Consider the following 11,370-nt stretch of genomic DNA (forward strand, 5'->3'; position numbering starts at 1 on the left):
AAGCCTCTCTGGGATCGTTTAATCTCCCCTGACGACTGATTAAGTCTGATTGGCTGCGAGCAGGAAGCTGACCAGATCTGCTTACCCTCCCTTGAATCCTTTGATACTTTGATGAGGAATCTTTATTCCAGTATTTGTTGTTAGTTTTTTTTATTCATCCCTCCTATTCTAGGTGTAATTTTTCCTAATTTCTTCCTATTCCAATATATGAAGTGTAGTGTATATAATATTACAAAACTACCAGTGAATCTTTGACTGGCATGTGCCAGTTAAGACGTGGATCTTCAAGGTGGTGAGAGATATACGGATATAGAAGCAGTGCTTTTGGGAATCAGCACTACTCTACAGTATCCTCTTCTCCTCTCACTAATCCTGTCTTCTCTTCTTCTCTCAAGTCCTGTCTTTTTCTTCTCCTCTCTAATCCCTTGGTTTTTTAAACGGACTGCTAGGGAGTTGGAGAGCACGCACTTAAAGGTTTTGTCTCCAATCCATCAGTATTCCAGTCACACTGTTGAAGTGTGTGTGTTTGCGTGTGTGTGCGTGTGTGTGGGTATGTGCTGTGTAGTCTTTTACCCCCACATGGATTGCAGATGTCCCGGGATGTCGCCATAACAACCCACCCATGGTGGACACATCACCATGACGACACCCACACTTCTCTCACGGAGCAAGTGTTTCACACATCCACACATGGGCTGTATGAATATGTACACACACACACAACCATGTGCTCACATAAATACGAAACCTTTACTTTATGCTGGTACTGTGTGTAGGAATGCATGAATGTGTAGCGGTTAGGTATTTTTTACAGAACTTACTGGTAGAGAAACTGACATCCATGTATTGACAATTTGTGTGGGTGGCTGTTGAGTAAAGTTCAGTTCTGCTCTCAGAGCAGCAGAAGACCCATTTAAACTGATGCTGCTCTCGCATCAGTAGCATTCTATCAACATTAGCTATAGTCTACATGACACACAGACACACACACACAGACTTACTGGCAGGGATGCCCTGTCCGATGCGTTCTGGACTACAGGATATCTTCACGTCTTCCTGGTGTGTGCAGTCATGTCTTAGCCACTCCCTCCTGCTGCACAGTGATAGGCTGGGCTCCTTTCCGGTACAGCTCACATCGTCCAATAGAATGGGACCTGACCCCACACCGAATCTGGGGACTGGGGTGACCTCAGCTCCCTCTGAAAGGATGGTCTCACCTGACCTGCGAAGAACATAACCACACGTTGGATTTGATCTGACCAGTGAGAGGCATGTTCTTTTAGCGTGTATGCGTGTGTGTACCTGAAGCCAAGCTGCCGACACGCCACCTGTGTGTTAGAGTCCGTCCAGCCGTCGTCACACACTGTCCCCCACTGGCCTCGGTAGAAGATCTCCAGACGGCCCTCATAGCTGCCCTCCCCACCCACCAGCCTAACCGTCCCCTCTGGAAGAACGGAGGGAGGGTCAAGCTACGGTGTTTGTACATGTGTCTGTGTGTATCTGTGTGTGTGTGTTTGTGTATGTATGAGCGTGTGTGTGTGTGTGTGTGTGTACCAGTGAGAGGTGTGCAGGACACGCCGGCGTCCTCGTTGTGCTGACAGTTGTGCTCGCCCCAGTCGTTCTTTGGACACTGCTCCAGAGACAGCTCGTTACCCGTGCAGCCCACCTCGTCCAGCCACACCCGGCCGACCCCCTGGCCAAAATAGCCCTGACCCCATGCCCTCGCCACGCCCCTGGAGGGCGGGAGGTAGAGGAGGACAGGAGAGGTAACACGTTAGGAGAGTGGGGATCTTTCTGTAATATAGCTGCTTTAGCTTATAAGGAGGGGATATTTCCATGTCTGGGAACACACACATTTTTTCAACCTTTCCAAACTTTTTGTATTAACTTTTTGTTCATTATTTTTTACACAAAAGATAGTTGTTTTTTTTACTTTGAAAAAGGAGGAGGGGACAGGACAACAGAGAAGCCTAAAACAGAGTAGATTAAAGCCGAGCCAGACTACAATAGAGTACAGTAGAGTACTTACAAGTACTCATCAATGATGCAAACTCTTTTTTTTAAACTTTTTTTCCGAACACACACATATACACAGACCATCTGTAGTGGGTGTGTGTAGTTCAGTATGCATGTCTCAGCAACATTGGTCTTAATAGGAACAAAGGGTGTGTTTAGAAGTTGACCCCCACACTTCCTTCACTGACCGCTGCCCTTTCTCTCCCTCTCCCTCTCCCTCTTCCTCTGTCTGTCTGTCTGTCTGTCTCTCTCTCTCTCTCTCTCTCTCTCTCTCTCTCTCTCTCTCTCTCTCTGTCTCCCTCCCTCCCTCCCTCCCTCTTTCCCCTTTATCTCTATTTCTCTCTCTCCTCCATCTCTATCTTTTCCTTTCTCTCTCTCTCTCTCTTTCTCTCTCAATCCCTCCCTCTTTCTCTCTCTCAAACCGACATGAATATTTCACATACTTGACGAGAGGGAAAGAGGGCAAGGACACCCACATTGACTCATCACTCCTCCTCTGTCTGTCTCTTCCCCTCACTCTGTTTCTCTCTCTCTCCCTCTGTCTCTCTGTTAGCCTGTCATTCCTTCCCCATCATTCCCTCTTTGTGAAATGGCATTATAAATATGTGCTGAGAGAGTTTGTGGGTGTGAATGTTGATGTGTGTGTGTGTGCATACTCACCCCAGCCCCAGCTGTCTACAGACCACCTCTGCATCACTGTCGTCCCATTGGTCATCGCAGACGGACCCCCACTGGCCCCCGTGGAACACTTCAACTCTGCCCTCCAACCCTGAACGCCCCCCGGCCAACCGCACAGGGACCACCGTCGCAGCTGGGGCACACACACACACATACACACACACATCACAGAGTTATCACATTTGCATTCAAGCATGCAGTGTGGCTGTATACACGTACACAGACATTTGTTTTACTATACTAGCGAGGAACACATTCACTCCAATTCAAAATGGAATTTTGAATTGGAGTGAATGTGAACTTTATGGAATTCAAAGACACACACGGAGTGACCCTACCCTCCGGGGGTGTGCAGGTGAGGGCAGCGGCCTGGGGACACTCCCCTCCGTTCCAGGCCGTCTTGGGACACTGCATCAGGTCGAACTCCGCCCCCTCGCAGTGGACCGCCTTCCAGTGGAGCCTGGCCACACCCAGACGAGAGAGGGGGGTGGTACGGGCCCGCCCAGTGAACCTGGAGAGGTGGGGGAGGAGAGAGGGCGAGGCGAAGAAATGAAGAGATGGAAAGATGGCACATAAACACAGAGTACTGCTAAAGCTAATAAAAAGAACATCTGGACTCGGCAGACAAAGTGGCCATTTTGAGGCTGTGGCGGGCTGTCACCTTGAGCCATTCCAAGGTCATATCCTGTCAATAATGGGCTGTTCAAGGGTCAGGCAGATCACTCTCTTTGCATCAATAACCCGACAGTTTAAACTCATCACTGGAACTCTCTGACACGAGACTGACATATGCCCCCCCTTTCGCTTCCTGTGAGCACACTGGCCTCTGTGTGTGTGTGTGTGTGTTAGAGCATGTGTGTGTGCGTGTGTGTACCACATGTGCACACTTGTCTGCATTGGTGTCAGTGTCAATGAGAGCTCCTCCAGGGAAATCAAGGGCCATGCATTGACTTCACCCCAGTTATGGTGCACTGTCTCTGGGTAAGATCTGGTCACGGCCTCCCTTGTCTCTGGAGAACCACAGTGTTGACACTGGCCTGACCTCATCTCACAATCAAGACCGTTGGTGTGTATGTGTGTGTGTGTATGTGTGTATATGTATGCACAGAGAGGTACATAGCAGAGGACTGGAGGTATTCAAACACCCCTTGGGGAGGGTGTAGAGGAGGGGTTTGGAATGCCAGTGTTAGACGGGGGAAGATTACAAAGACTGTTTGTGAGGAGAAACGAAGAGCAGTGAAGTTTACAGCTCATTAAGTTTCAGGAGCTCAAGAGGACCAGAGCGGTCAACATGTGGTTCATGGTCGATGACCAGGAAGAGCAGAGCTATGTTCCAGAGACTGAACACCACAGCTACAGTACTATCATTCACTGCAGTATGTCTCATTGAATTAGTAGAAACACCTGGCTAGCAGTGGTCTGAGCCAGCACAAGCTAGCAGCAGTCATGTGTGTGACTGAGACTGTGAGTTTAGAAAAAGAGATTGTCTGTGTGCATCTGTATGTGTACTGCAAGTATTACTGTGTATGCCTATGTATGCCTGTATGTGTGTGTGCGTGTGTGTGCAGGCGTGTGCATGTGTGTGTGCGCACTCTCCTCACCCCTGCCCCAGTTGTCTGCAGACCACAGTAGCGTCCTCGTCTCCCCAGTCGTCTCCACACACAGACCCCCAGACCCCACCCAGGTAGACCTCCACCCTGCCCTCCAGCTTGGACCGTCCGCCCTGCAGACGCATTGACCCTGGTGGGAGTGGAGGATGGTGGAGGGGAAGGTGTGTGGGAGGGGGGGGGGGGTGTTGAAAGGGAGAGATAAGAGAGGGAATGACTTTCATTAGCAGCAGTGGTATAAAGTGCTGAACACACACGTCCTGCAGACGACACACACATCACGTTCCACAACAGAAGACACACACATCATATTTAGTAATGTGCCTATCAATCTGTCCATATGAAAAACAGAATGTTGTGAATTTTACGACCTGGCCCTTTCAGTAAGCTCTCAGACAGAAAGCTACAGACTGTGACTGGATGTGTGTGTGTGTGGGTGTGTGTGTGTGTACATTTTAGTCTTCTGGGAGCTAGTTTACAGGAATAACCTGATTGCTTTGTGCTTTTTATTCCATATACCTCACTTTTATGATCATAAATTATCTTTCCAACCAGTTAAAGTGGTAATGCGTTACAGCCTGCACACAAAACACGCACACAGTTACATATGCGCACACTAGATACTGTTGGGGTATCCATGCCTCTCAGTTTCGTCAGCGCATTTGAGGCTTGCCCTGACGGGAACGTCCGGCACAGGGTAGTCATGTCTTAAATCATACCCGCACGCGCACACGCACACACACCCACACACACACTAGGAGGTCATTTTATCTCCTTAGTTGTCCTAAAAATAACGGGATTTTAACTTCAACTATTTAGTTTGATGCGTGTTTATGTTCATTTTTAAGGAGCTGACAAATCCACTTCGCGCTCTCACCAATGCTAAAAATACCACGCGCTGTCCGCGTGAAGCCAAGGGGAAATAACACGGCCCATTTCTGTCATCACACACACACACACCAACAAACACACACTGTTTCTGTCATCGCAAAGAGAGCACTGGAGCGGACTAGGCTACATCCAGGGTCAGCATGTAAGGTTACTTTACCACAGCTTGGTTGAAATGTATGCAATTATAAAGCAACTCAACAAATACCATGTGATAGCCTAATTTATTTGTACCTAGCCTAGGCTCGGCTATTTTGAATACAATTTAAACATGGATTAAATTAAGATGTTGTAAAAAATATATATAGCCTATGTGTTTGGGTGAGTATTATAATATACGTTGCAGGCTAGCCTACAAAATAGCTACATCCTTTAAGTCACAAAGCAAAGTTGTCCTATTCCGAAACGACCACCGGCAAATACTTAGACAGTAATTTGAAGGCTCAAATGTGCCGAGGCTTGCCTTCTGCATCTCCCCTTGAGCGTGCAAGGTGTGTGCGTGAATCTTGTTTGACTACTTTGGGCGCTTCACAAAATAGTTTAGACAAAGAAACACAACGGTACGGAAGTTATGGTGACTTTTTACAATATTGTCCAATGGAATCCGTCAACTTTTAATTTCAAACACACGCACCCGCACATGACGGCTGACAGTAGTTCACTGTTTCTATCGCCGTCTCTCTGTGTCTCTTCTTTATACATACACTCGCCAATTCTATAATTCTATTGACACAACACTGAAAAACAACAGTAGCCTGTTTGTCTACCGGCCAATGTTTACCTTGTTTGCAGTCGCAGTAACCCCAGTCCACTCTGCCTCGGCTATTTCTAAAGAAACACCACGGCCGGATCCTCCCGTCCGGGTTCCGACAGTGATTGTGGTCTCCTATTCCTTTACCCGGGTACCTCTCATTAAATCCGGACACCTCGCTCCAGTTCATGCACCGTCCACCGGACTCGGTGACATCTATCGCTCCCTGATAGAAGCCGTCTCTTCCGCGGCTCTGGATGCAGTCGGTGAACGGAAGGATGAAGGAGGGAACGTCGATAGAAAAACAGCTGTTCAAAACGCTGAGTAGAAACGCGAGGAGGAGGTTGGTATGTATTGAACCCATTTTGTTTCGGTTTTAAACTTCAGTCTGAGTTAGGCTACATCTGATTCAATGAGTAACGCCGTCTTCATAGAAATCCACACCGCCGGGGACGGACAGGACCGGGAGTGAGAAAATCTGGTTGTGCGGCGCTGATGTGCCCTGGGTTTAGCGGTGAGAGCTTGCGCATGATGAGGTCCCAAGGGACACGGAGTTTGGGTATCATTAACTGCGCTGGCTGAGGGCTCGGTGGGTCACTATCCGAAACGATAATGAGGATGCTAAATTATTGATACAATTGAATTATTAATACATATGGAGTAGTGCTTCAATACCACGTATTGGATCACACTGGAATAGTTGAAGGCTACATTTAAAGATAATATGGTAAGGACGTTCTGAAGTCTATGCAGGCTGACTATAATAATTTGTCACAACTGAGAATGGAAATATCGCAATAGGCTATAACAAATCGGAGGCTGAAATTGTAAAGTAATGTTAGAGCAAGAGAGAAAGACATTAGAGAGAAATTAACCGAGATGAAACTGCACCCCACAGAGGATATTACTGAGAAGTGTTCTGCTATTGGACAAAATATTTTGTAACGCGTAATCTATTTGTCACTGAGTCGTCGGGGTTGTAACTGGTTGTAAGTAAGTAAACGTCATCAAAGGGCGACTTGCACCCCTGCAGCTAACATTTTAGAAAAGGCTGCAAGACGATATGCAAGACGTTGCTATTGTAAAAGAAGAATTGCTAAGTAGCTAGAAATTATTATTTTAAAAAACGAACTAAAGTTAAATAACACGTTTTAGGTATGAACAGTCGATTGCAAGAGATTCGTGAGCGGCAAAAGCTCAGACGGCAGCTTCTAGCTCAACAGGTACCAGTACTACTAGGCTTTCTAGCCGCATGAACTAGCAAACAGTCTAGCTGGCATAACCCGCCTCCCTGCCTAGCTAGCTATGATTTTTCTTAAGTACTATTCACTTCTAGTTATTACCTAGCAAGTAGATAGCATTAGCATACTGCGTATATATGTTCTCCCCAACTGCTTTACTTGTTGTTAGAGCTAACGCTAGCCCTAGCATTAGCATACCGCCTAGCTTACTATTTTGTATTGAACCATGTCTTCTTTACGTAGTTGGGAGCGGAGAGTGCAGACAGTATCGGCGCCGTTCTCAACAGTAAAGACGAGCTTAAGGAAATTGAGGAAAATCGAGAGACATGCAGGTAACACGCGAATTACACGAAAGGTGCTAGGTGGGCTTATACAGAGGATAGCCTACACTCCACTCATGCACATTGTGCACAGTTTGCACTAGGCATGCCATTGACTGATGCTAACCACTTTAGTATTAAGTATCGTGCCAGTAAATGTCTATCTAGTGTCTTGTTATTGTACAATGGGATGAATATAATTAAGCCTAAAAGACTCGTTTCTTTCATCCCAAGTGCATTTTTTTATGCTCAATATTAGATAGCTCTTTGGCTGCCTTTCTTGTACTATCCTGACCTGTAATTAGCTTACCTGCCCATTTGTACTTCAACTCCCCAATCTCCATTTTCCGGTACTTTGTGATTGTGTGTTGATGTTGTCCTTATGTGAACCCTGGCTGCAAAACCATTCCCCCCTATTGGGACAGTAAAGAGAACCTTGAACCTTAAGTGTTCCTGGAATGTCTTTACAGGGCCTCATTCCAGACGCTGGCCACAACCTCTAAACGGAAGACTCCGACAGAGGGCGAGGACACAGAGGAGGATGTAGAGGAGCAGAAGGTACACACACACACACACACACAGACTTAGATTGAACTCCGCTGATAAGATGGTGACTGGTTCCATGTGTGTGTCTCTGTAGGATGAAGTGGAGGTGCTACAGCCTGATGATGGTAACCCATATGAAGAGGTGTACAAGGACTCCAGTACCTTCCTTAAGGTAAGCCATCCTCCTGTACATCCATAAACACATATGTGGGGAGGATATTTTCTCATTCCAACCATCTATGTAGATGATGTGAGGGTTGATGTAGTTTGTTGTCTTGTCAGGGTACCCAGAGTCTTAACCCACACAATGACTACTGCCAGCACTTTGTGGATACGGGACATAGACCCCAAAACTTCATCAGAGATGTTGGTAAGTGTGGGTGTGGAGAAAGAAAGCAAAGTCACACTGTTTATTTAACATTTATTTGTATTTCTACTAACAAACACTTCACATGGACATATTAACCTCAGTAATAACATCCAACCTTAACAGAACTAGACGAGATTGTTTTCACTGTGCTTCAATACAATTTCTATTTAACATCTTGCTTAAGTTAATGTACATTGAAAAAGACAAATGTTGGCATTTGTTTGTTAACTTTTATTAGCAACATTTTGGCTTTGAAAATTCCTGTGGAAATGTCTCATCTGTTTGCAATTGTGTGTGTGTGTTGTCCCTGCCCAGGTCTGGCTGACAGGTTTGAGGAGTATCCTAAACTCAGAGAGCTGATCAGACTGAAGGACGAGCTCATCTCCACCACCAACACCCCCCCTATGTAAGATCACTCACCACCCCCATACACACAAACACACACCACCCGTGTAAGATAATTCACTGACCACCCCCCTAGACACCCCCCCCCACACACACACACACACATACCTGTAAGATAATTCACTGACCACCCCTTACTCACACCCTAACCCATCTAATGAGCATGTCCTGTGTGTGCAGGTACCTGCAGGCGGAGCCGGAGCACTTTGACCTGCGGGAGCTGAAGTGCAAGTTTGACGTGATCCTGCTGGAGCCTCCTCTGGAGGAGTACTACAGAGAGTCTGGCATCAGCCACACGGAGCGCTTCTGGAACTGGGACGACGCAAGTACCACATGCCTTCACCCCACACTGTGTGTGTCACTGCATGGGTCCAACTCAGAGAGTGTGTGTCTGTGACAAGGACAGAAATGGAACATTGTTCTTAGAATTTTTGTGTAATCTTTGTCCCTCTCTGTAGATCATGAAGTTGGAGATTGAGGAGATTTCGGCGCTGCGTTCCTTTGTCTTCCTCTGGTGTGGGTCTGGAGAGGGACTGGACCTGGGCAGGATGGTGAGCACACCAACCTCAGCGGTGTACATGTGCTGGTGTTGCTATGTTCTTAGCGTCATGTTATTACCATGACCTTGAAGCTAGCCAACTGTTTTTCCAGTTATTGTTTGTAACACATCAGACAGAAATGTATTTACTTCAGTATTGAAATCCAAACTCATTTGGGCTACATGCAGTTAATTGTAATTCCACTGAATTCTCACTAGATGGGGCTGTTTTTACTGTGTTTTAGCACATTTACAAAAGACAGACAAAATCATTTTTACTATCAAAAATCAGGTATGGAAAAGTCATTTTTGACGTAAATGTTTGTGAACAAGGTGCCCATAAAGCCCTGCCACTGCTCCCTGTGTTTCAGTGTCTGAGGAAGTGGGGCTTCAGGCGCTGTGAGGACATCTGCTGGATAAAGACCAACAAGAACAACCCAGGCAAGACCAAGACCCTGGACCCCAAAGCTGTGTTCCAGAGGACCAAGGTACAACATGCAGATGGCTGGGTTTCTTCACCCTCCACACCCACATCTCTCCAGACGTGGGCTTTTCTTCACTATCCATACTTTTATCTCTACCCCTCCTCCTTTTACACTCTACCCTTCCTCCTCTCTACCCCTCCACTATGCCCCTCCTCCCTACTCCTCTTCTCTACTCCTTCTCTTCACCGCCCTCCTCTTCTCTCCCCCAAACAGGAGCACTGTCTGATGGGCATCAAGGGCACGGTGCGGCGCAGCACGGATGGAGACTTCATCCACGCCAACGTGGACATCGACCTGATCATCACCGAGGAGCCCGAGATGGGCAACGTGGAGAAGCCCGTGGAGATCTTCCACATCATCGAGCATTTCTGCCTGGGCCGCCGGCGGCTGCACCTGTTTGGGCGAGACTCCACCATCAGACCAGGTAAGGAGGTCGAATGAGGAGGAGGGGGGGTGGGGGGCAGGCAAGAATGGCTGGAAGTTGTGGACTACTCCTTACTGCTGTTTTAATATCATATATATGTCAACCCTGTGTTCTCCATGCTCTCCTCCCACTTTCTCCCCCCAGGCTGGCTGACGGTGGGCCCCACTCTGACCAACAGCAACTTCAACCCCGAGGCCTACGCCTCCCACTTCTCCATCCCCGAGTCCCACCTCTCCGGCTGCACCGAGGAGATCGAGAGGCTCCGCCCCAAGTCCCCGCCCGCCAAACTCAAGGGGGAGGGCCGCGGGGGCGGGGCGTCTCGAGGGGGGCGAGGCGGGCCTAACGCGGGCAGGGGGGGCGACCGTGGCAGGGAGAGGAACAGGCCCAACTTCCGAGGGGACAGAGGGGGCTTCAGAGGGAGGGGGGGGCCACACAGGGGGTTTCCACCCCGCTAGTGAGGGCAGAGTGTAAGGACCTTCACCAGAAGAAGCATCCGTATGTTGAGGAGGGAACAATGAGGGGGGGGTTGCCAACATTTGAAACAGTCTGTGATGTGTGTTTTACAATTAAATACTTTGTTTTTGTAGTTTGTGTCATGCTCAATGCTGCATAGTGATTCAGGGTTCCCGGGGGGTCTTAAAAAGTCTAAAATTCTGAACTTTAAGTTGAAGGCTTAAAACGTTTTAAAAAGGGCCAGATTTTCATCCGAGGTCTTAAATTTCACTCAATACTAAATATAATACTATATATTCAAGTTATAAAACAGAATACTACTTAGAAATCTACTAATCATACTTAGAAATCCTATAAACTTTCACTTGTTTTGTAAGTACTTGTTCACAAAATACAGTGATGATAAGTAGACTTTTCCTGAATAGACTTATTTATTTCTGCAACACGGTTAAATATTAAACAGAAATGTACAGCTTACCGTCTATTAGGGGTGGGAATGGTACCTCACGATTCGATTCTTGGGGGTCACGATTCAATATATATTATATATTCTTTCATTTGAATAGTTTTTTGGTAATGCGTCGTGTAGGTCTTACAAATTAATAAACTAAATTTCAATCTGCTGAAACCTGCAGTAAACCTGTGATT

General features: G+C 47.1%; 2 protein-coding genes across 7 annotated transcripts in view; one reads left to right on the forward strand and one right to left on the reverse strand.

Moving 5' to 3' along the window:
- Positions 1-4,429, reverse strand: part of prss12 (serine protease 12) — a 16,656-nt gene extending 12,227 nt beyond the window's left edge. The window contains exons 1-6 of the mRNA XM_067250305.1: positions 4,296-4,429; positions 3,033-3,205; positions 2,677-2,827; positions 1,555-1,733; positions 1,303-1,444; positions 1,002-1,222 (exon numbers count right to left, since the gene is read on the reverse strand). Coding sequence (XP_067106406.1) covers positions 1,002-1,222; positions 1,303-1,444; positions 1,555-1,733; positions 2,677-2,827; positions 3,033-3,205; positions 4,296-4,429 — 1,000 coding nt within the window. The remainder of the gene's footprint in view (positions 1-1,001; positions 1,223-1,302; positions 1,445-1,554; positions 1,734-2,676; positions 2,828-3,032; positions 3,206-4,295) is intronic.
- Positions 1-10,855, forward strand: part of mettl14 (methyltransferase 14, N6-adenosine-methyltransferase non-catalytic subunit) — a 24,559-nt gene extending 13,704 nt beyond the window's left edge. Inside the window, exons 3-15 of one of the 6 annotated variants that reach the window (XM_067250058.1) lie at positions 5,982-6,283; positions 6,375-6,454; positions 7,096-7,163; positions 7,425-7,513; positions 7,972-8,059; positions 8,142-8,219; positions 8,330-8,417; positions 8,733-8,823; positions 9,003-9,144; positions 9,281-9,373; positions 9,732-9,848; positions 10,059-10,269; positions 10,414-10,855. In XM_067250058.1, coding sequence (XP_067106159.1) covers positions 6,198-6,283; positions 6,375-6,454; positions 7,096-7,163; positions 7,425-7,513; positions 7,972-8,059; positions 8,142-8,219; positions 8,330-8,417; positions 8,733-8,823; positions 9,003-9,144; positions 9,281-9,373; positions 9,732-9,848; positions 10,059-10,269; positions 10,414-10,724 — 1,542 coding nt within the window. In that variant the 5' untranslated portion in view covers positions 5,982-6,197 and the 3' untranslated portion in view covers positions 10,725-10,855. Of the gene's footprint in view, positions 1-5,107; positions 6,288-6,374; positions 6,455-6,482; positions 6,530-7,095; positions 7,164-7,424; positions 7,514-7,971; positions 8,060-8,141; positions 8,220-8,329; positions 8,418-8,732; positions 8,824-9,002; positions 9,145-9,280; positions 9,374-9,731; positions 9,849-10,058; positions 10,270-10,413 lie in introns of those variants that run through there. The other 5 variants (XM_067250059.1, XM_067250057.1, XM_067250060.1 and 2 more) reach the window with 5 other exon arrangements.
- Positions 10,856-11,370: the final 515 nt, after the last annotated feature.

Source organism: Osmerus mordax, chromosome 14 (genome assembly GCF_038355195.1).
Source record: "Osmerus mordax isolate fOsmMor3 chromosome 14, fOsmMor3.pri, whole genome shotgun sequence".
Lineage (NCBI taxonomy): Eukaryota > Metazoa > Chordata > Actinopteri > Osmeriformes > Osmeridae > Osmerus > Osmerus mordax.